At 35.0% G+C, this 24,239-nt stretch overlaps 2 protein-coding genes across 7 annotated transcripts; both read left to right on the top strand.

Moving 5' to 3' along the window:
- The first annotated feature begins 14 nt into the window (after positions 1-14).
- SHLD3 (shieldin complex subunit 3) lies at positions 15-4,708 on the top strand. Of its 2 annotated transcripts, none has more exons than XM_058828256.1 (2): positions 15-150; positions 2,242-4,708. In XM_058828256.1, exon 2 carries the CDS (start codon positions 2,373-2,375, stop codon positions 3,120-3,122), a length of 750 nt encoding a protein of 249 aa, XP_058684239.1. In that variant the 5' UTR covers positions 15-150; positions 2,242-2,372; the 3' UTR covers positions 3,123-4,708. The 2 variants fall into 2 exon arrangements, with proteins under 2 accessions (XP_058684239.1, XP_058684240.1); XM_058828257.1 differs by having other exon boundaries at positions 113-232.
- TRAPPC13 (trafficking protein particle complex subunit 13) lies at positions 29-24,215 on the top strand. 5 transcript variants are annotated; one of them, XM_058828248.1, is made up of 13 exons: positions 29-150; positions 6,576-6,644; positions 7,543-7,642; positions 8,219-8,303; positions 9,942-10,069; positions 10,198-10,270; positions 13,615-13,659; positions 16,035-16,052; positions 18,190-18,323; positions 19,496-19,694; positions 21,882-21,982; positions 22,641-22,788; positions 22,884-24,215. In XM_058828248.1, the coding sequence occupies exons 1-13, from the start codon at positions 105-107 to the stop codon at positions 22,986-22,988; spliced, it is 1,251 nt and encodes a 416-aa protein (XP_058684231.1). In that variant the 5' UTR covers positions 29-104; the 3' UTR covers positions 22,989-24,215. The 5 variants fall into 5 exon arrangements, with proteins under 5 accessions (XP_058684231.1, XP_058684230.1, XP_058684233.1 ...); XM_058828247.1 differs by having other exon boundaries at positions 22,638-22,788; XM_058828251.1 differs by having other exon boundaries at positions 92-232; positions 22,638-22,788.
- Positions 24,216-24,239: the final 24 nt, after the last annotated feature.

Here is a 24,239-nt window from a genome sequence, read left to right as displayed (position 1 = left end):
TGTAGTCCCTAGCGCCGCGCTGCAGCCTGGGACGGCCGCGCCTGCTTCCGCCGCAGTCTGTGCGACTCCTCCCGCTCTGCCGGCCATCACGCGGGCTGACGGCCATGGATGTCAACCAGCCCAAGCAGGAGCATTTGCTGGCTCTGAAAGGTACCGACAACGCGGCCCCGCCGGTTCCCGCTTGCCCGCCCCTGATTCGGTGTTGAAACAGCGTGTCTGATCCGCAGTCGAGGTTGTTTCTCCCCCGGGTCTAGAAGGAGGTGGAACAGGGAGCGGCCCGGCACTCGGGGCCCGCGGTGCCCGAGGGCATAAGGGAGCGATGGGGGCTGTTCTGCCATGACCCGCACACTACAGGGCGTGCATCTGGCGTGAGGGGCTCAGCGCGGCTGCCGGCTGTGTCAGTGCTTTGCACAAGGCTTCAGAGGAAATGTTCAGATAAAATTTCCTTTCCAGTTCCCCTGCTGCCTCTTTTGTTTGTTTTCAGGACAAGAGGACGCAGTATAAACTGCGTCAGGGGAGGTTCAGGTTATGCATTAGGAGGGATTCCTTCGCTGGAAGGGTGATTAGACATTGGCATGGGCTGCCCAGGGAGGTAGTGGAGTCACCGTCCCGGAAAGTGTTTAAGGAAAGACTGGACGTGGCACTTGATGCCACGGCCCATTTAACAAGGTGGTGTTCGGTTTTACGTTGGATTCCATGATCTCAGATGTCTTTTCCAACACAGTTGATTCCGTGGTTCCCCTTTGGATGGGGAATTTTCCCCTTTTCACCTCATGCTTAGTGTGCAACTACGAGGCTTACCTCTTTGATTCAGGGATCTCGAAGGGTGAAAATACAATTGTGTAGGTCACTTGCATGCCTCCAAAGTTAATCTAGAAATCAAGAGAGCCCTGTGAAGAATTTAATAATTTCTGAATTAAAAGTGCTGTTAGTTACATACGTGTAATAAAAGAGCTATTTAGAATCTCACCTCTGCAAGCATTCTAGATCAGTGAGACTGCCCAGACAGATAAAGCAGTGCAGGTATGAGTAACTTCAGAGACCATGTTCTCGTTTTAAAACTCTTCTGGACAAAGTTTTTAATGGTGTCTCCATGTGGTAGTAAAATCCGTTAACCATCATTTAGAGCTCAATAAACTTTCCAAATATGTATGCACACATGCAATAAAGGCAAAAACACGAGAACATGAAACATCAGCAGCTGCCAAAGCGTTTCGATAATAATTAAGTCAACACAAAAAGCTTTATGGAGGATCATTTTGCTTTTAGTAGAAATCAGTGCCATCCTTGGTTTTGTATTGGATTTAATCCAGACTGTAGGTTCTACAGAAGTGAGGAAGGCATGGGGATTTATTTGCATTATGATTGTATTAAACAAAGTCTTGATGGTGAAAATCTTAGATTTTATTACTTTAATACCATTTATGTTACTGCTCTCCATCAGGGAACATGAAATGATTGCAAGTTTCTTGCAGGAAAAGGGTAGGAAATAGGAGAGCATCACTGCATGTTTTACTTATGTTTCATACAGTGTTTGTTGTTTGCCCTTCGCCATGCTCCTTTGTGTGGAAGTATAAAGCCTTTGACAACTTAAGTTATTTAATTATTCCAAAAGTCTAATAAATTAAGAAATCAGTTCTTTAAGGGTTAAAGCATAGTTGCATGTAATGCTTTTAAGTTTTGAGGCTAAAACTAGATGTGTCGTTCTGATACAAAATGGAAGCAGCCTTAATTTGCCTAGAGCACGTCCCTTTTAACTTTTTACTTTTAAACTGCTGTATCAGTGAGTACTATTTTGGGAAGGGTTTTTGTATTATATGTGTTTTCTAGTTACTTTATGTACCTTGGCTTAAAATGCTGATATATAGGGGGAAAACTCTTTAAAAAAATTGTCTGCTAAATTTGAGAAAATAGGTGGTAGTAATTGTGTGCCTTTCAATATGCATCGTAACAATATAACCAGAATAGTGATGGATAGCTAGTATGAGATGGTGACAGTAAAAGTGTTCTCTTGGAAAAGGACTGTTTTGAGTAAGAAGTGTGCGTGTGGATAATGTTCAGTGTACTGAAATTACACTGGTAATGATGGAATACAGCTGCTAATGTTCAGCCTAGATAAAATAGAATGTTCTGATATATATCTCATGTATTTTAACTACCTATTTCTTTCTTTAAAAATATCCTAGCTACGTTTGTCTTAATATGGTAGTATCTTATTGTTTTATAATACTTCTGCTTTAGGTCCTGTTTTCCACTGATCTTTGCATCGTGGGGCAAGGAAATTCTTGTAAATAAGATGTTTCAGTCTAGATATGAGAATCCTTATCAAGAGACTGTTTTCCTAAGAATCACTGGATTCCTACTGTTCAAGCATGGAAGTGGTCTTGCACTATCGACCACATCAGAGAAATCTAATAAAATTGCAGAAATTTGCAGAAGCAGCAGTGAAGGAATTTCCCATTCGCCAGTTACCAAGATTTGCACCCTGGTTTCCAAATGATTTACACAGAGTTCCCCTCAAACCAAAAAAGCAGGCGCCTGTTATTTCTTGTGAAGAAGTGGAAGAATTGAAACAGCTTTCTACACCTTCAGAACATGTCATAGGATCTCCTGATTATGACTGCACAAAAAATCTCCTTGAGTTTAACTCTAGCATGAAGCATGGTCCGACTTTAATCCAAGCACAGGCTGTTCGCAGACCAATTAACTTGGACTATCAAGGAGAACCACCACCTAATGGGAAACAAAAACTGAAAAGGTCTTGGAGTGTCTCTCTCCCTAGTGCTAAACTCAAAGAAAAGATTCATCCTTTATCTCAAGAACTGCAGAATAATTTGGAAAGACTAAAGCTGCATGCATTTTGTAGAGCAAAGTGGACAATTGAACAGTCTGTTTGTAAAAACCAGAATTTGGAGGACATATGGATAAAATTGAATAGACTCATTAAGCAGAATGAATTGCCATCTTGCAATGCTACTATCCAAAGATCTGTGGGACAGATATGGATTTTCTGTGATATATTATACTGTGAATATGTTAGAAATATTCTTAGGGAAAAGCTAAGCCTTACAGATAAAATGAATTTGCTTGTACATAAATATGGAATTATATTTCGTTTATAACTTAAGATACAGTTTAATAATAAAATTTCTGCAAGGAATACTAGAGTTTTAAAGCAGTTTAGAATATAGAGACCTTAGAACAACTGATAAATTAATGGTAAGAAAACTGCTTAGATTACTTTGCTAGAGTTTTCTAACTATGGTATATTTCTTTAACTTTGTTTTGCCTCAATACATAGTTCTGTTAAGATTAGTAAGTTTCTCTTTGGCTTAGTACTGCATTTTATAGCTTTTCTCTACTTCGGTGGTCTAAAGGAAAAAATTAAAGTAAAAATTACAGACTATTGTGGCAAGCTATGTCAGATAATAAAATTAATGCTTTCAGTTAAGCAAAGTACATCCTCTGCTTCATTGGAATTAGGAGAAGGAAAGATGTTTTTAAATGAGTTGTAGTAATTGCTACGATAGCTGTAACTGACACTAAGATTTTCAAGATCTGATTATTTCCTGAAGGTAATCTGTGAGTTTTTTTTAATGAAGGCATATCCCTCCCATGAAGTACAGACTTACTTTATGTGGGATATGTACACTGTCTTAGTAATGCTAGCTATATTTTCACAGAAACATAGATAGTTTTAGTGGAAGCTGTGGGCTGAAAAATAATGATCAACTTAATTGCTGTTTTATGCCTTTGATAATTATTTTTTACCTGATGTTTCTGTTATTTTGTCTCTAATTATATTTGGGAACAAGAAAACACTAGCTTCCAGCTAAAAGTGAGGAAATTAAGAAATGATATTTCTATCTGGAACTTCTTGTTTGCTGTCTTTGAGAATTTGAATGCCTTTTATGGTCATAAAAGGCTGAGTTCAGCATGACATTTTGTCTTCTGAAAGAATGAAGTATTCCAAGGTCATGCTGTTCCTGCTCAGTTGAGACTTTGGAGGGTCAGTAGAGAAGTTAAACTGGGATCAATATGGCTGCAAGGTTTTGCATTTGCACTGCTTCTAATTCTAGATAGTTTTGCTGTAGCTGGAGGTCAAGGTCTGTAGCATCTGGAAAAGGGGGAAAACAAGTGTTTAACGTTTATAGGTTGTTAGATTGTCATTAATGCCGCTCACACCAGTGTACATAAGCATAAGAGAGATCTCTCTGTAAAAAGGAAGTAAATTCCCCTTAGACTTGCATTTTTATGGTATCCTTGTCTTGAATAATTATATTTTATTATAGGTATTACTTTTTTTTTTTTTTAGATTAAAATTGCTCCATTTGAGTAATTGATATGTATTTTTAAACTTTGACTGAATTTTAAGACATTTGTAGATGTCTTATATTGATGTTTGGGGTGTTTGTATAATATGACCACCTATCAAAATTGATGCAAAATGCTGTCTAGACTGTGTTGTAACTGCATATAGGTGAGGGTTATTATTAGTTTTAAAGCTTATATAGCTACATTTTTTGCTGACATATTTCTGCGCTTAACATTAACAGTAGCAACATTTCTTTGTGCATCAGCATTTTTGAAGATAAAATGAAGTAAAATGCAGTGTGGTTTGAGTTCTATTTAATGTGTTTCGTGTCTAGGATCTTAGAAGAGATTGTATATTTAATAACAGTAATTTAATAGTCCTAATAAATGATAATATACCTATCATAGTTTGCTTTGACTTCATTGTGTGATGTATGTATTTATTTTCTGAAACATGACTTAATTCTTTCTTTAGAAGCAGTCAGCAAATACTAGTTATACAGACTTAGTGAGAATTTGAATAAAACTAGATAATGCCAATAATACAGTCCCACTAGATTAATTTGATATACTGACAAAAGTGCTGAACAAACATTTTACTAAACAGAAGGAGAGATTGTTGTCACTGTAACGACCAGTTTGGTGCTGCTCTGGGTCGGCTTGTATGTGAATAATGGTAGATTTACTGCTAGCTGTGAGCACCTCAGCTGGTAACTGTTTTTTAAGAGTGAACACCACCTTTGGCTGTAGAATTACTGCAGTCTTGGTTAGCACCAGTAAACAAGCTGAAATCTAGGCTTTCATTTTGTTATCTTCAAGGAATGCTTAATTCCTAAGCATGTGCAATTAAGTATCTTTTCTTTTTCATCTTCAGTGTTGAATGTGGTTCACTATTTACTCTATTTTGTAGATCCTGTTTTGTTTAATGTATTCTGTGATTCTAAGTCTTCGATGGTCCTGTTTTTTCAACTTTTCATCATTAAGAGAATGTATGATTTTTTTTCATGTGAAAAGTGAGAATTGTTTGTGTGTATGCTAATTTGCATAGGTCTGCTTATGGTAACATAAGCTCTTGTGAACCAGTACAGCCCACTGTATCCAAATGTATGTATATCAAAGTAATTGAATACTTCATACCACTGGAAACAGTGAATGCTGTTTGGACACAATAGCTTTACAAAGGTACAATAAAAGTAAACCTACTGTACATGTATCAGTGCAAAGGTATTGTTTAACTTGTTGCAATCAAGAGAAATCCTTTTGCTTTATTTTTTAGTTTTAGTTGGTGCTTTGTTAAGTTTCAAAGAAAAAAACGCCAATGGTTTTTACATACTCAGATTAACACCTTAGGTTACAAATGCTCAGTTTTGTTTCATATGAATGCCTTCATGATAAGCTATATACAAGTTTAGGACCTTTGGTTAATTTGAAGAGAGAGAAATTCTTTTAAGAAGTAGCACCTTAAATCTGTCATATAAGTGAAAATAATGTAATTTTGAGTATGAGTTAAAATAGCCTTTGAAATTATCACTTTAAGTAGGGTTTTTTTAATAGCAAAATCTAATTATTTTGATTTTGTCAGTATCAATAAAATAGCTTTGTTTTAAGTATTTTTATTAGGTTTTTGTGCTGGTTTTACTACTTTGAGTTTAAAGTTTGTGACTTGGAGAAGAAGAAGTGGTATAAATAATGTAGGCTTTTAGTCTTGTAACTCTCCCTTGTGAAAGTTATAGGATAAGATGTAAATGCAATTTCTTGTAGACTGGTGTTTGACTGAAAGGGTCTGTATGAGTCATCATGTCCCATTCTAGGGCAACAAGGGTCACAGGACAGGCACTTAACCTGTTAAGGTCCACCAACAGATGAAAATGACACACTTATGAAGACCACAAAGCACTTAAAAGCTGTAGCAGGTGTAAGATCTTTAGCACATCAAATTGAAATCAGTAGATTAGTAGGTTACTTCACATGGGATAGAAAGCAGGAGGGAGCAATGGCATTACCAGTGTTCTTGGATCTTAGAATAGCAGGGAGGTGTTTTTTATATTGTGAAAGGCCATGTGATCCTTTTTCAGGCTGAGATTTATTTGGTGGTTGTGGTTTGTTGGGTGTTTTTTGTTTGGGGTGGGTTTTTTTTTGTTTGTTTGTGGTTTTTTTGTGGAAGAAGAGCAAGGCATAATTATTCTTGAAGAACAAAATTAAATATAGTTGTTTGATTGACCAATGGTTTTGTCTTTTTTTTTTTTTTTTTATTTTTGCAGTGATGAGGCTAACCAAACCTACCTTATTCACTAATATTCCAGTGACTTGTGAAGAAAGAGATTTGCCAGGTAAGTCTTTTCTACTGATTGATTATTATGTATGTTTTACCAAGTTTAAGTACTGTGACCATCTAACAGTTAGATATTAAAGGAGTCATGACCTCCTTTAATAGATATTAGAGTCATAGACTCTAATCTCAAACAGCAATATATTTTAGATTTGTTAATAGCTAAAGTACCAAGTACCAAGGTGCACTTTATAGCTCTTGACCTATATCTTTTTAAGATTGGTGATGACGTTCAAACACATGACCTCAATGTTCGAGCAATTGGCATACACAGTGAGAAGTAGTTCTGTGAGGGAAATGTGTAAGTGGTGAAAAATTTGCATTACTATTTTTTTTTTTAATTTGGTGAAAAGGCCCTGGTAGTTAGAACCAACATGGGTGTTCTGTGGAAAGCAGATCTTGCAGGAGTCACTGGTTTTGAGTTGTGCTATACTTGGTGTGCCATCATAAATTGGAAATCCCTGGGTTGTTTCCCAGATATAGTTGGAATCTAGAAGTCAAGTATAAGAAAGTCAAAGGAAAGATTGAAGAAGGAAGGTTGTGTGGAAGTACAGAGCAAGCAGGAGAAGAAAGTAAATTAGGTTGATTAGTTCTGTTATGTAATGTTAGGTTTAGATGGATAGAATTTCTCTCAAAATTCAGTGTTAATTTGAGCAATTCCTTTTGGATTGTTCCCTTCCATATGTATATACTGAGTAAAGTATTGGATGCAAGTGTCTTGAAGTTAAGCTATAACTTATAGGCAGGCCTATGGATGTATATTTTACCCCTAAACAAGTTTATTGTAAAAGAAATATATCTGAAATAAACTACATCTGAGTAAGTGATTAAGTGTCAAACTTAGACAAACTTTTGGACTTAGCAAATATTTAATTAATAGCAACTTGATATTTTTACAGGTAATCTATTTAACCAGCTCATGAAAGATGATCCTTCTACTGTGAAAGGTGCTGAAACTTTGATGTTAGGAGAAATGTTGACTTTGCCTCAAAATTTTGGGTAAGAATAAATGATTGTAACTGTAATATGCAAGATTTACGATTCATTTGGTTTAGGATTCATACTTCTCCTGCTATCTGAATACCATTGTTCTGCAATGAGATGTCCAGTCATTTCAAAAATAATACACGGCTTGATTTATAAATATATGTATGTATGCTGCCTGATGTTTTTTGTCTGTACCCTGACTGAACCTAGTAAGAATTCAAAGCTGAAAAAGATTTGCTGCTATGGATGAAATTCTAAGGTAATCCAATACTATAAACTGGATGTTATTCTAACAGAATTTACTACTGGGATTTTTGTGGGTACTGAAAGCTGTCTTCTTATTCCTGTCAGACTTTTAGCTAGAAAAAACTCTGATTTGTTTGTTCTCTTTTAAAACTGTTTGTCTTAGAAGGATGACTTCAAAAACATGGGTGTGCAGATGCCAGTTTTCTTCTAGAGTTTGATATGGCAAATGTGTATGTGTATGAACTTAAAAGTGTTTCAGTGAAATGTTCTAGATTTTATTAACTGTTACAAAAAATCTTTTATTTTCTTCTTCTTTTATTTTTTTTTTTTCCTGGAATACAGAAATATATTTCTGGGAGAAACATTTTCCAGTTATATTAGTGTGCACAATGATAGCAATCAAGTTGTCAAGGACATACTGGTGAAGGTATGTGAGAGAAATCAATTTATAAAAAACTTAAAAAAAAAATACAATGATGATACTTTCTGACAATATATTGCATGATTAATGCTTACACACAGACTTTAGAAAATAAATGTCACTTTTTCCAATTCAGAAAATATACTTGGATATTGGAAAAAGTAAGACATAAAAATAGAAATGATTATAGAAATCGTCAAAGATTAAAATGAAAAACTAGTATTGTTGCAGTTTTGGAAACAGGCGCACAACTGAACACACCAAGCTCATGAGACAGCAGCCAAAGTTTATTGATAGGTGCTCCCTTTTATAGGGGCTTCAAATTTCCCATGTTCACGCACCTGATTGGTTGGGGTCTTAGCACTGCTCAGCTCACTGGCCAATTGCATGTCTGCATTTGTGATTGAATGTGATTGGCTGGTGCCCCCAGTTTGAGTTTGAATCCAACCTATCACTATCTTACCCAGGGACTTGTTTACTTCTATTCTCCAATGAACTAGGCTGGTCGAGTTGAGGTCTGCTGCCAATTTATCTGTGCAGCTTACAGATCAGCTGTAGCTGTCACATAAGATTGTGTCAAAAAAATGGATTTATTGCAGAATCATAGCTACAGAATTCCAGTTTAGCTTGGAAGAGACCTCTATGGTCACCCAGTGCAACTGTTAACCCAACACTGCCAAGTCCACTGCTAAACTATGTTCCTAAGTTCCACATCTACACAGTCCCTTGCAGGGATGGTGGCCCAACCGCTTCCCTAGACAGTCTGTTCAATGATTGACAACCCTTCTGGTGAAGAAATTGTTCCTTCTAGCCAATGTAAACCTCCCCTGGTGCAACTTGAGGCCATTTCCTCTTATTCCAATTGTATGTTACTTGTGAGAAGCGACCAGATCACACCTGCCTACAGCCTTCTTTCATGTAGTTGCAGAGAACAGTAAAGTCCCTCTCCTGAGCCTTTTTCTCCTGTCTAAACACCCTCACCTCCATTTACCTTTTTTGGACATGCACTCTTTTATTTAAAACTTCTCTGAAGAATTGGTGTAGTGAAACTTTCCACAGCTAAAAAAATGGAGTTACAGTCACTTACCTTCATTTTCAATCAGGTCTTCAATTCCTTGTAAAGTGTACACTGATCTTTATGTTATATGAATTATTTTCTAGAGGATTGGGGTGTTATGTTTACTGAGCAAATAAAACACTGAAAGTAGAAATTTCAGAAGTCATTGTGGAATTCAATATAAAATAAGTAGCTATTTTGTAACCTGCATGGTAAAGGACTGGAGTACTTATATGTTTTAGAACTTGTCTTTAGCTTTGTAAGTATCTCATCATCTTCATATATGTCACAGTAAGTGTCTGAGTCAAGAATATCACTGAATATTTTTTGTTGGAAGGGACGCACAAGGATGAGTAAGTCCAGTTCTTAAGTCAGTAGCCCACACAGGGATTGAACCTGTAGCCTTGGTGATGTGATCCCCATATTCTGACCAACTGAGCTCCTGCAATATGCGTGAAAACATGGGGTACAAAATGCTCAGTGAACTTTAGTTCTTTATGCCAGTACTTTATAGCATAAGTTGTACTTTCTTTAGGTTGTGTTAAACAGCTGTAGTTCTAACCTGTGCTTTGTTCTTCTGTCCCCAGGCTGATCTTCAGACAAGTTCTCAGCGTTTGAACCTTTCAGCTTCTAGTGCTGCAGTGGCAGAGCTTAAACCTGACTGTTGCATTGATGACGTGATCCATCATGAAGTAAAGGAGATAGGAACACACATGTAAAATTTTAACTTTTTCTGTTAGATGATCCTAAATAAAACTGAAGTACATGCATGTTACTCTGCTTTTGATATAGCACGAGTTTTAAAGTAATACAACTTTTTTTTTTCTTACTTGTTTTTTTCAGCTTAGTTTGTGCAGTAAGTTACACTACGCAGACTGGAGAGAAGATGTACTTCAGAAAGTTCTTCAAATTTCAGGTATTTCATGAAGTATTTTACTCTATTTAAATAACTTTGTGAGTCTGTAAAACACATTTTAAAACATTTGATACTTCATAAGCACTTTATGTACAAAAAATCCATTCCCTTTTAGAAGTGAACCATTAAAAGCCACTGCTTCAAATGTCACACAAACTGGTGTTTTCTAATTACCACACCATTAAACATCTCAGAACTAACAAATACTAGGTCTAATAACTTTCACTAATTTATTGAGAAAAAAATCTACTCTTAAAAAGTCCCTTTTTATAGCAGAGAGCTCTATGACTATTTTTAAAGTCAGAATGAACACGTATTGATCATTCTGGCTTTGATGCATCCAGCTATTGAGCTTATATTGTAAAATTCTGTTTTTTCTTTTGGTGTGTGTAACCTTATTAAATTGGAATTAAATAGTTCAGTTTTTAAAGGAATTTAAGTAAAGAAGTCTAATGTATTATATCTAATACCAACAGAATTAATTTTCTTCCATCACAGAAATTTCAAGACTTGAGATAAGAGTGACTGAGGAAAGCAAGGAACTAATCTGTGGACTGGTTCTTGCAAGAGTCTGTTTACTGTGTATTTCATGGATGTTTAGTTTTTTAGCGAAATATGTTGAGACTTGGATATTGGTGGACTAATCTTCATAGGACGGAGGATTACATTGCATGCTGTACTGAATACATTTTTAGATACTCTGACAGATGTCTGGTAATACAGGAGCATTATATAGTTTTGTCCTGAAGCTGTTTCAGGGGAAGTTTGGGTTGGATACTAGGAGAAAGTTCTTCACCCAGAGGGTTGTTGGACACCAGAACAGGCTCCCCAGGGAAGTGGTCACAGCACAAAGTCTGGCAAAGTTTGTGAAGTGTTTGGACAATGCTCTTGGGCACGTATTCCTGGAGGTTGGAGTTGATGGTCCTTGTGGTTATTGTCCTACTCAGGATATTCTATGATATTATGGGTATAGGAGATACACTATTCTATATAGATGGGGGAAAACGATTGTATTTTGCTGGCATTTCCTAGTATTCTGTCGATACTTCAGAAGAAAAAAAAAAAGAATTTCAGTCTTTAGAAGGTTAAATTGTGATGCATTAGAAAGAACACTTGAGTGCTGTTAATACTAGTGGGCTTTGAAATGTCAGGTATTGATTAGTCAAAGGTGTTTCCTGACAATCCTAGAGAAAACAATTCTGTGTAAATTTTTGTTACCCTCCCTCTGAAACTAGCATCTCTGTAGAGTTTTGTAGAGTTTTATTAATTTTTTATTAATTTCTTTAGTGAAATTAATTTTCATCTGTGTGCTTTGTCTTGCTCTCCTTATGAGACTGCTTCCCTTTCAATTTCTCCACTCCATGCTTACACATGCATGTTTAAGCTTCAGATCTCTTTTCTCTGTTCACTAATGTTGTTCTTGTCAGAGCTTTGTACAAGACGTTGTTTTGTCTCCTTTAGATTTTGTATTCAAGTGTATTTATTTACTTTTCTGGGGGATTCTGCTTGCATGGTTCAAGTGTATTTATTTACTTTTTTGGGGGATTCTGCTTGCATGGTGTAATTGCCATGGTTTTTAATTGGCAATTAAATGGGGTTTTTTTGGCATGTAATTGTCCAATATAAGCAACTAAATTGTCAGAACAGTTGAAGCCAGCTATCTGTCAAATGTGAAACCCTTCATTCAAAGAAGGAAGTATAAATATATATATACACTTCTGCAACTTCTATAAATACTCTCTGATTCATTATGAGAATAGCATTGCACTGAGAATTTTGGCTGTTATTTTTTAAATTTGACATGGAGACACCAGTAGGAGACCTGAGAACAATCAAGAAGAAGTGTTACAGAAAACTGAACTATGTCTTTACAGTGAGGATTCATGGCTGCTAGTGATGCAGATGTCATTAGCTATTTTATAATAAAAAAATACTCTTACAGATTTTCAGATTTTTCATTTACATTTTCTAGTGTCTTTTAAATTGAACTGGTGTTTGTTGGTTTGAATCAGCTTCTTTTAGCCATTATATGTAGTTTTATAGTGATTGATAGTGCCTTTGTGTTCCAAAGTTCTCACTAAGTTATTAACAGCATTATGTTTTCATGGAGAGAGAATGAATCCTTCTAAGGTTTGTGAACCTTACAATAATTTTTTGTATTTTTCTGGAATGCCAATTGAAATTTACTGCAGTGAATAGAAGGACTGTTTATCAGAAGAGAGAGAAAAAAGTCAGCATTTTGGAAAATTTATAAGAAGCTCACTGAAGAAAAATATTGGACAGAGAAGAATCTTTTATCAAGCAACAAAGACCTAAATTAAAATTTTTAATTCTTTTTTTGACTAGAGAGAGATAGTTATGAATACTTAAAAGATTTGAACTTTTAAGATTTTAAGATTTTAAGATTTGATGCCTTTTAAAATGCAGAAATCTCTGTGATGACAACTTTTTGATCTTGAATTCTTCAGTACTAAAAAATTTGTTGACAACTTAGAACATTAGAGGTATCTCAGGGTGCAGTGCACTTTTAGGCGAACAAAAAAATTTTCTCTGTGTAATGGGAAACAAATGTCTTCAGAAACAGAATTTAAATTTGTTTCCTTACAAGTATGATAGAAAGTTATTTCTTTCAGTTACATCGCTTTATAAATGCTTCATATTTGAATGTGATAAATGCAGTGGCTTTATGCACAAAACTCAAGCATTAAGAACCAACACTTTATAATCATATTTTATATCATTTGTTGCATTCTTTTTCTGATTGAATCTCATGAGATTATTATGATTTGTTAACTATTCATTTTATGTATTATGATTTTCTTTAATTTCTTAGAACAGCTGCATTTTCAAGAAGGAAGTGAAGGCTAATAAAGCTTAAACGTATGAATAGTTCTCTGTTTCACTTATGTTTAGAGAAGCCCGCAGTAACTTTTGTTCTGAAACTGTGAAGGACTTGTAAGAGTTAAATAGCTCTTGCTCTTGCTCACAGTTGAAAGCAAATGCAGGCCGCTGCATGACCCAGAATGGATATAGTATTATTTTAAACACACAGATCTACTTAGAGCACTGAATTTGGGCAGTTTCGTAAGAGGCCAGTGCTTAGGTGGAGAATTATTTCAGTACAAGGAGATTGCTTAGTAAGAAAACAGTCAAGTCAAGTAAGAAGCAGCGAGGTTATACTCTTGAGTTGATTTTGTCATATATTCTGTCATGCACCTGCTATGTGTAAGATCAAAAAGAAAAATAATACTTTTTAGTAAAAGACCCTAGCACTTCAAAACAGTCTATGCCAAAGTTGTCTGAAAAACTTATTGTCAATCTGTCTTTTTTTCCATTTCATTCAGGTTCTTAAACCACTAGATGTGAAAACGAAATTCTACAATGCGGAGGTGAGAACTGTGTGTATTCAGGTTTGTTTTGGCATGCTGGGTTTGTTACTTAGATTAAATTTGAAGTGCTTTCTAAGTGCACCTTTCTGAGAAAACCGATCAGTTCTAATGTACAAATGGTGGTACATATATATTGTAAAGTTTAAAAATAGATAGGTTTTTGATGAAGGGGCAAAAGAGATGTTAGGATCTTAATGTAATTGACTAACAATTTTGCATATATTCCAGTTTCTCATGAACTCAAATACTTTAAATAATTGCTTGTATGTTTAGGCTGGTGGAGTACTTACTGTAAGGGAGATTAATTGTTCATAAAGGAAGTGACAGATTATCAGAGTGATTTTTTAGAGTGGGGAAAATTTAAATTTAAATTACTTAATTGTTTAATTTACTTAAATTTAAATTTTCCCCATGTAACTATGACCTTTCAGTTCAGTAATTTAAATTTTAGGTTTGTGACAGTTACACACAGCGCTTCTAAACTAAATGATCTTCTATATGCTTTGCATATTTATTTGGACATACTTAGACTGCATTTGTCTATTTGTGGGACGAATTTGGTACATATCTGTAGGCCACAGCCTTCAAACCATGCATTGACTAGGTGTGAAGTACCTGAGCAGGATTGGAACATAAACACATAGCACTGGCTGAGCCCTTCATAGAGCTGCTATTATCTGTAAGTAGGAATGTCTGGAGATGTCTTCTGCTGTGATCTAAGGACAAAAATAATTCTAAGAAACAAGGTAATTTCTCTGGGAGCAAAATAAATCTCTTATTTAGTGTGTGGATTATATTATTGTTTCAGCTGTAAAGTATGTGGTCTCTTTATGCCTTACATGTAAATTTTGTGATAAGGTAATTCTAAGGTAATTCTGGGCAAACTTTTTACATGTGAAAAAATATTTTTTTTGTTGTTTTCATAGCTCTTATACTGACTGCTCTTGATAAGGGTCTTATTTAACTCTCAGCCACCTATTATTCATGGTAAAAATCTTTGAGAAGCTTTGATTTGAGCTGGTACTTGTGGGTTTGGGTTTTGGGGTTTTTTTTGTGCTTTTTTTTTTTTAACTCTGTAGAGTTTTTAAAAGGCCTTTGATGCCTTTTGTTTTTCCTGTTCATGAATTTATGCAACTCCCATTATCATCTTACCCATTCAATTTATTTAAAAAACTATTTTAAAACAGATTTTAGATGATATTAAGTGAGCAATTTCCATTTGCCTACCAATCTGGTGTAGTAGCACTCCTGTCTAATTTCTGAAAGTATATAAAGTATTGCTATGTCTTGTGACCATAGAATCCAATTAACTTCTAAAACCATAGAAATAAGTCTTTGTTAGCTGTTGTGTGTGGTACTACATTGCTGTGAAAGCACCAGGAAATTCGTCCTGACTATTATCCTTGAGAGCAGGGGAGAAATAAATGGTATGTGTCAGTTATTAGTTAACTAAAGATTTCTAAAGGTTGACTAACCCGTTAAACTGTTACCCTTAAGATTACAGATGTGATGCTGTCTATTCATAATGCCTGTTACTAAAATTATTTTCTATTAATATTCTAATGTTAATCCATAATTTAATTTCTTCTAAGACAAGGAATGATGCTGAACCTTAATCTTCTTGCTTATTGCTTATATTGCAGTAGCACCCAGATGGAGTTGATCAGTGAAATTTATGCATAGAACACATGCCCTGTTGCTCTAACCTGCTGCAATCCTGGAATTGAATTACTCTCTCACTGACTTTAATGTGCCTTGAAAAAAGGCTTTGTAAATGGTTTTGTTCCTGCAGGCGTGCACAGGGAGGTAGACAACAAAGTTTGCACTTAAAATTGGGTCTTTGGATTGATGAATATTCAAAAAAGAGTTTTTCTTGATATTATGCCAAATTTTGTAACTTGCAACATGTTGGCTTTGCTAGGACACATTACCACATTCTTTTTAAGACTATATATGAGGATACTTCAAATTATCTGTAAGGTGACAAGGACTGATTTTCCATTTCATATACAACTCATTGCATGGATTGAAATGCAGGACAAACTTTAAACTTACTCAAAAACTAACTCCTTTTTTTGAGTCAGTTTATTCTACCATATCTTGTCTGTGACTTGTGTGCCTTAAGCTCTACTTTGGATTGGTTCTGAAGCAAAGCTAGTAAACCATGTAACCATACTAGCTATAAGTTATTAGAAATGTAGTTGTCATCTTTGTTTGCATCCATTTTTATTTATGTTTCTGTCTTACTAATGCTATCTTGTTTAAATGGTGCAAAAAAATGCAGAAATGCATTTTGTTTGGAAGTTAGCCTCCTTTTTCTTTAACATTTAACCCTGATTTCTCTAATGTGTTCTTTTTTTTTATTTTCCCATTAGAGTGACCTCAGTTCTGTGGTAATTTTTATTTATTTTTTATAAATATGTATGCTTTTTTAATTGCTTAACTGTCTCTGTGCTTATTATTGACATTCTTTACAAACATAATGGAAAAGCAATGTTTGTTCTGCATATCATAAACTGATGTTTTCTTGTCTTTATATGTGCAGCTAATCATTTAAATGGTTAGCTCTTTCTTTAATACCCATTGTTGAAACTAGAACTTGATAGTTACAGATTCTTGTCGGGGTCCTCCTTTAAAATACCTCACCAAAATTTTATATTAGATCTATTATTTGAAAAGAGAAGTTATTTCCCATCAAAAATTTTCTGCTTTTGACTCATGGAAGTGTAGGTTTCACCACAGCACAGGTTGCGTAAGCTGTGACAGAACTTCTCACATCTGGTTGGTGGAGACAGTGGGTTTGAGGAGAGAGCAGCAGTTGGATGTTCTTCCTTCCTTTGGCTAGCTGGGACTGCACTTCACAATTTTAACTGCATGTAATAGTTGATTGAGTCACTCTGTTACTTCTGCAGTCTGATTTCACTTTAAGGCGTGCCTTCTATTAAACTGCATATTTTGACAAGTTTTTTTTTTTTAAAAAAAAAACATTTAATACTAAATCAAATTAAGAATAACACAAAACTAACTTGCTTTTTCATTATGCTGCTTGTTTTTTCTTTTTCCTTTCAAATTAGCTTTTTTAAACTTCTGCCTTTTGCTGTTTTGAAAACTACTAAAATTTGGGTAAATGGACACTTTGAGCAATGGATTTATGGGATATAAATTGTATCAATTTAAATGACAGGCAGTAGTAGTAATGATTACTGAGAACCATGTTTTAGTTGGGATTATTTCCAGTGCTTGCAAGCATGAAGTGTCTCTGTAACCCGTTGAGGTTGCACAGTTTTCATTACTATATGGATGCTGCTTTGTATTTAATGTGTTTATAAGGCAATACAAAAAGTTACACAACCATTCCATATTTTTCCTTCTAACATAATTTTTTGAGACTAAGCATATTTTGGTTATCTTGTCCTACTTTTATTTTGTAATTTACAAGCAGGACTCCATTTGTATAAAGAAACATTTATTTACACTGATCAAAAAGAAAATTTAAGTTTTGTTCCACTTCCCCCCACAAAAGTACTTTCTTAAAATTTATCATAACAAAATACTCAAACTGCTTCAATCTTTAATCTGTAGAATGGACTATTTCAGTTAGAAGGGACCTACAAGAATCACTTAATCCAATAGCCTGAATCAGTGACTCTTTTTTAAATGCAAATTTGGTATCCTCCTTTTTTTAGCTGGCACTTCTTTAATTGTAGTTTTCACTTTTCTGGGAGCTCATATCTGTAACAGTCTGAGGCTTCCATAATTATTCTGAGACTTTTAGACATGCAAAGTGACTTTTCTGGTCTGCAGTTCCACAAAAGAAGTGAGGCAAAAACTTTTCTAGTTCTATGGTTTTTCATCTTCTGAAGTTTAACAGTCCATAGCTTTCATTTCTGTACCAGAATTGGTCCTTCAATACCATCTTGAGGCATTCGCTTCAGATGTTCTGAAGGTAGAGCACCAGTTAAATTGTTGGATGCATACTGTATTGGTAACTTTTGGCATGGTGCAGCTGAGTGAGAACAAGGGCTAGATTTTGCATTTTAGCTAGACTGCTAATATTTGATAATTAAAGCTCAGAGCATGTACCTGAACTAGTTCAGTTCAGTTTAACTTCAGTTAAAGAAAAACACATTTAATTTTTTTTATACAGCTTGATGCACTAGTGATCTGGCATGGCATGTTCTTGTGCACTGCAATTCCTTACCGTTTATTCCATTTTTTTTAAAGAATTTGGATAAAAGCTTGAGTTGCTGTTGATGAAAGTCTTGGGAAGTGGTGATTTAATGCATTACAAATAAGCAGAATCTAGAACATAGCAAAATTATCCCACATCCATTGTTTGGCAAGATACCTGTTGACTAACACTTTTGCTCCTGTTGTTACTGGGATTAAGGTTTTTTCTTGCATTAATTAATTTGATTTGCAGGCATGAACTAAACATGTGTGACCTTTTTTTTTAACAATAGGACTGCCTACTGTTTTTAATAACACTAATCATATTTTCATGAACTTGAACTTTTGATTTTTTTTCAGACAGATGAAGTGTTTCTGGAAGCTCAAATTCAAAATATCACTACCTCTCCCATGTTTATGGAGAAAGTTTCTTTAGAGCCTTCCATGATGTACAATGTTGCAGAACTGAACACAGTTGACATAGCAGGGGAAAGGTATGTTCATATTCAGGATATTTGACTTTGAAATGCTTTGTATTAGTATTTCATGATGCAAGTATTAGTCATTTGTCTATAATGGGAGGATTGTATGTCTTCACTTGAGTAAAAAGATCAAATTCCTATTATGTATTCAACTGGAAAATTTGTTATAGTTTTCCTTCTATAGAAATCATTCTTAAAAATCTATAATTCTACCTTATAGAGAAATATTGAGCCTAATCCTCAAATAATTTGTAACAATGATGACATGAAAACATACTATTATTTCAGTATCTCCTATATAAAATTTAACCCAGATCTAGTTCTGACCTAATCTCTGTGTATATACTTTGCCTTACAGGACTCATCTGACTAATCCTGACTTCCTATCAGTAAACTGCTTACAGTTTTCAGTTGTTCTAATAATGTATATATGTATATAATTAATATACATTATATAATTAATATACATTATATAATAATATATATAATAATGTATAGCAAGGCACCAGTCAAGGTGGATCAGTGGTACTCCCTCATGGATTTAGAATATAAAAATTTGTCCTGCTGAAATAAATTAAATTTTAATTAGTTAATACCTAATACCAGAATAACTGACTGGATACAAATGCTTGTGAATTAAATTTGGCTGTTCGTGCTTTGCAGTTGCACGGTTTTTGGAGGTTGAGTGCTTCAGCAGTAGGGGCTAAAGTGAAAAATCTGTCTTCTCCTTGCCTGTTGAAGGATTCACCTGCAGCATAATGGAGCTTTGTTCTTACCAAGTGTTTGCATCCACCATAATAGTTTTTCTCCTGAAGAGGAATCTTAGTTTCATGACATCTTAATTTCCTGTGAGGGAAAACAAATAGCAGAAGAAAAATTACCAGCGTTTTTGTTTAAATGCTAAGATGCCAGATAATTATAATGTAGCAGAGTGGATTTCTATCTTACTTGTCTCTGGCTGAGAAGGACAGGTTCTTTTATTTCTCCATGGTCCTTGGTGCTACATAATTTTTAGAGCTGTGTTCTGTTGTGAAAACAAAAAGTATTCTGTATGTTTTACCATTAGCAAACCATGTGTATACATACCATAAGACTGGTGGGGGATGGGGGAAAAAAGGTTGTGTTCTGAATCTTCGTCAGAATAGCTGTTTAAATTAAGACCTAGTGTTTTTTTTTCCTTCCAGTGAGTCTACATTTGGTGCAAGGACATACTTACAACCTATGGATACACGTCAATACTTATACTGTCTAAAACCAAAGCAAGAATTCGCAGAGAAAGCTGGAGTAATAAAAGGTGTAACTGTGATAGGTAAACTAGACATTGTATGGAAAACTAATTTGGGTGAACGAGGAAGGCTGCAAACTAGCCAGCTCCAGAGAATGGTAAGTTTAACTTAAGTGTTAATTTCACTTGGCATTAATTTTTAAGGAAACTCAATAAACAATTTTAATAATGACTTGGAAAAGTGTGAGCTGCTTACTTTCTGAGCCTTATTTTTTATTCACACCTTTCTGTAAGTATTAGAATTATTTCTTGCATTTCTTCAGTGAAGTGTGGCTAAGATGATAGAGTGAGCACTTCAGTTGTCAGAATCCAGTAACCAGTGTTGCAAAATACATTTGTTGGAGTAAAATTAACTGCTTGGATGCCATTTGGCAACAAACTGACAAAAGAACCTCTTTAAAGATGCCAATTCTAGACATGGAAGTTGCTCCCAAGTTCATACATTTTAGCTTGGAGTAACATCTTCTATATCTACAGTTTTGATTGAGTCTATCCTATTCTGGTTGATTTATGAACTGTTCTTGAATTTTAAGTTGTAATTACTATCTTGTTTAAGTCAGCTCCACAGCCATCTAATGCCTAAACCTGGCTTACATCTCATTTGAGGTGAGAGATAGAGAAGGGTAGTGAAAAAAAACTTTGACAATTGAATCTCAGTGTAAGTTTACAGAGCTTATAATTGGGTCTCTGCCTCTGTCTTTCCCCCAGTCCCAAACTGCTAGTACATTCAGAAGTTCTGTAGAGAAGTCACACTGACTTGGAACTAGGCAAGAAAACTTAGATCCTGGAAATTCACAGGAAAGACACTGAAAAGTCACTAAGTCACTGAAATGTGTCTTGATTTTTAATTGAGGTGTTGACTATGTACATAACCCCATCAAATTAAAAACTGCCCTTTCTTCTAAACTTAGTTACTCTGCTTACTTTGAAACTTGTTGCTTGTTTTTAACAATAAACCGTTTCATTTTCAACTAACATTTCTTATCATTTCCCTTTAGACACATTTCTTTTCCCTCCTTAAATGACTGTTGTCTCACTCTGCATCCCTTCTTGTTTAACCTTTGAGAACTGCATGTGAAGCACACACTTCAACACTCCAGGATTAGTTTTGGTCATGAATCATTTTGTGCCTTGTGATTAACAGAAAAACACTGTTTTGTATACTTTGAGCAACATCTGTCTTTAGAAAAGCAGCAGGTAGTTGGGGTTTTTCCGCTTCTGAGTTGCAGTGTAACTCCCTCTTTTCTTTCCCTAATTTTTAAAGTGCTATCAGATTATTTAATTTCTAGACTTCACCCTTAATCATTTTCCTCCTAGTCCATTTGCCAGCACTATAGCCATTGTTTCCCACCCAGGCCCAGAATTTTACCTCTATGTCCCTCAGCCATTGTTACAGGTTACATAAAAAATGCACCTTTGAAACAAGTATCCACATACCATAATTTGTGGGTTTGGTTGTTTTTTTGGTTGGGTTTTTTGGGGGTGATTTTTTCATGTTTGGTTTTTGGGGTTTTTTTGTGTGGCTTGACTAAAACTGTTCCCAATGTGTAAGTCTTTCTGGATCTCTTTGGAAATATCTTTCAATCATGCTGTAAATAAAACTTTCACTACAGCATCCTTTTATCATCAAAATTAGAATTTGTACAATAACTAAGCCTTGGCAGGCAGGACAAATTTTTCCCCAATTTTTCCCTCATGATCTGTCATTCATATGGATTGAAAATCTAAACATGCTTTTTCATCTGCATGTTACTATTTTGGATCAACCCTGATTGGTAGTAACCAAATATCTTTGGTAGTAACCAAAGATACTTACTGTAGGTTTTATTAGTAGACCATATGAAATGTGTTTGGCTCATGGATAATTGACAAGCACGTGACTTTCTAACTTGACAATTATTTTGGCAGAGGCATAGATGACTGAAATGGCAGTTTCTTTTGTTTCTTAGGATGTGGAATAGTGGTGGGTTTATGCCGGGAAGTTTTACTGGTGTTGTCCACACAGATCTGTTATCTGCCTAACAGAGGTTTTAGATTAAAGCTGATCTCAGGAACTGTATATGACTATTAAAACTCTCCTGAACAGTGTAATAATAAAGATTATGAAGGTGTTCTTTAGTTGAAGATGGAGAGCTGCTGTGATTTCCATACTAATCAAAAGCATAGTCAATCTTCTTTCTTCAGATCTCTCTAATTCCAAGCTTCTTTTGGGAAATGGAAACTCGAGTAAGAACTTAAATTTCCCTATCCAACATCTAAGAATATAAATTCCTGTTCCTTTCCAGGCTCCTGGTTATGGCGATGTAAGGCTTTCACTGGAGACAATACCAGATACTGTAAATTTGGAAGAACCTTTTGACATCACATGTAAAATAACAAATTGCAGGTAACGATGTCATGCGATTCTTGTACTTTTTCCTGAGAGGGTGCGTTGTGGCTGGTTTTATGTTTCAGTACTTCCTCCTGAAACCACTTAAACCTAGTGTCTGCTATGATTTGTGGCAACACAAAGCTACTTGAAACACAGAGATAAAAGGAAACCCCAAAGAAACAACTACAACTAAAAAACTTACATCGTGGTCTGTTAATACTGTGTTGAACTAGGAGATAGCCAGAAATCTGTAGAGGAATCCCATGAATCTGTCTGCAATATTATTTATGATTTCACCTCATACTTAAATCACAACCCATCTTAGGGTTGCAAGAGTGACATTTAAATGAAGTAATTCTAAGTAGAAGTTGAGCCCAGGGACTAAAGTATGTTTCTGGCCTGCAGATACTTCTCATGAAAAGCTTGTAGTCCATCCAAAGTGTAAACACTTCTGTATTATCCAGTATTGCTAAACCCATGACAGGATGCTTGTGTCAGCTGTCTGCAGCTGAATTACTGTGCATCACAATAAATACTGCTTGCTGCAATATAATTATTCATGAATCTTGATTAATAGTAACATCAAAAATAATCAAGCTTTTACATGTCTGCAGTCTTTGAATGGTTAAAAAAGCCCACAGGTTTATTCTTGTGTTTTGATTTCCTCTAGCAGTGAAAGGACTATGGATCTGGTTTTAGAAATGTGCAATACTAATTCAATCCACTGGTGTGGAGTTTCAGGAAGGCAACTTGGAAAGTTGCACCCAAGTTCATCCCTCTATCTTGCACTTACATTGTTGTCTTCAGTGCAGGGATTGCAGGTAAGTTATTTGTACAGTTTTATTGTAAAATAGCTGTTTTATAATATTAATAGTTCTTTCTAATTTCAACTCTTCTAAATATTTTCCCCTTCTAGAGTGTCTCTGGCCTAAGACTTACAGACACATTTTTGAAGAGAACATATGAGTATGATGATATTGCACAGGTCTGTGTAGTTTCTTCAGAAATCAAGCAAAGCTGAAGAAAAAAAAATCTGTAGTTTTACTGTGCTTCTTTTTATTTTGACCAACTTCTTAAAGTTTTTGCAGTCATTGTTTTAAAATGAGTACAAACAAAATCAAATCCCTGTGTAGCTGTAAATGTAATAATGATAACTTAATTTGTCTGAGCATTTCTTGAATGTTTTCAAATCTTTTATCTACTAAAAATAAAACCTTTGAAAAAAGTGTAGTTCTAGCAAATAATATTGCATTTACATCAACTCAGGACAGGGGTATGATATTGATAAGAAATACTAGCATTTTGTGCTTATTTTTCTTATTTTAATTTTTTTAAGTATTTAAACCCTTTTAAAATCATGTCTCTGACAAAACTGCTTCAGTTCAAAGGAACTGACCTTTTGCAGACAAGTTCCTTGAATCCAAATAATAAAAAAAAAAAAGAAAATATATGGTATACCTGGCATTGCAGTGTATTTGCATGGTACATGTATAGTCACAGGAAATAAAACCTGATAAAGGCATGAGATGAAAGAGTACAGCTGGCACTCTTGAGGTACTAGGAGCTAAGAAGGGGAGTATAAGCCAAAAACTGTGTTTGTTGTGGCTCACTCGGTGAAGAGGAAGCAATATGACAAATCAGTCCCAATTATCTGCAATCAGGAGCAGAGTTGTGTGTCCCTGCAATACAGGACATGCATTTTATTTTCCAGTTAGTGGGGACCTGAAAATTAAAATTGTAGAACTCGGATAGTTTTTTATTGTTAAAATAAGGTGGTGTAAATTAATTCTTTGCATCTTAGAGGCATTTAAATAGATTTTTCAGAACAAAAAAGGAAAAAAACCACCCTGCATTGCTGTCTTAGATCAAGTTTCTCTAAATCATGTACTGAAGGAAGTTTAGGGCCTGGTCAAGAACTACACTATGCTTTTTCCCAAATAAAAAAGCTTTGTTTTGACAAAAACTGGAAATAATTTTGGCTGAAGTATCTATGGTCATCCATAGGTAGCTATTTAGTAGATAAAATGGTGACTAGGTAAACTGTTGTTAAAGACTCTAATCAGCAGCTTGTATTTCTCAGCTACCATGCTGTCATTTAGCAACTTTGACACTATTTTATTTAAGGCTTCTCATGTACAAAATCTTAATGTAGTGTTCAGTGTTAAAATACTGGATAAATTTAGGACCAGCTTCATAGATTGTGGGACCAAGTCCATACAGGAAACAGTAAACTGGAAATGTATCCTACCAACATGAACAGGTATTTAAATAA

The sequence above is a fragment of the Poecile atricapillus genome, chromosome Z (assembly GCF_030490865.1).
Source record: "Poecile atricapillus isolate bPoeAtr1 chromosome Z, bPoeAtr1.hap1, whole genome shotgun sequence".
Taxonomy (NCBI): Eukaryota; Metazoa; Chordata; class Aves; order Passeriformes; family Paridae; genus Poecile; species Poecile atricapillus.
This window is presented reverse-complemented; position numbering and strand designations above follow the sequence as displayed.

What these genes read in the sequence shown, in the direction of transcription:
- SHLD3 (XM_058828256.1), top strand. Translation starts at nt 2,373, where the DNA reads ATGGAAGTGGTCTTGCACTATCGACCACATCAGAGAAATCTAATAAAA.
- TRAPPC13 (XM_058828247.1), top strand. Translation starts at nt 105, where the DNA reads ATGGATGTCAACCAGCCCAAGCAGGAGCATTTGCTGGCTCTGAAAG. An exon ending in TCAAGGACATACTGGTGAAG is followed by an intron (nt 8,304 to 9,941) that starts GTATGTGAGAGA and finishes TTCTGTCCCCAG; the next exon opens with GCTGATCTTCAGACAAGTTC. An exon ending in TGTAAAATAACAAATTGCAG is followed by an intron (nt 21,983 to 22,637) that starts GTAACGATGTCA and finishes GATTTCCTCTAG; the next exon opens with CAGTGAAAGGACTATGGATC.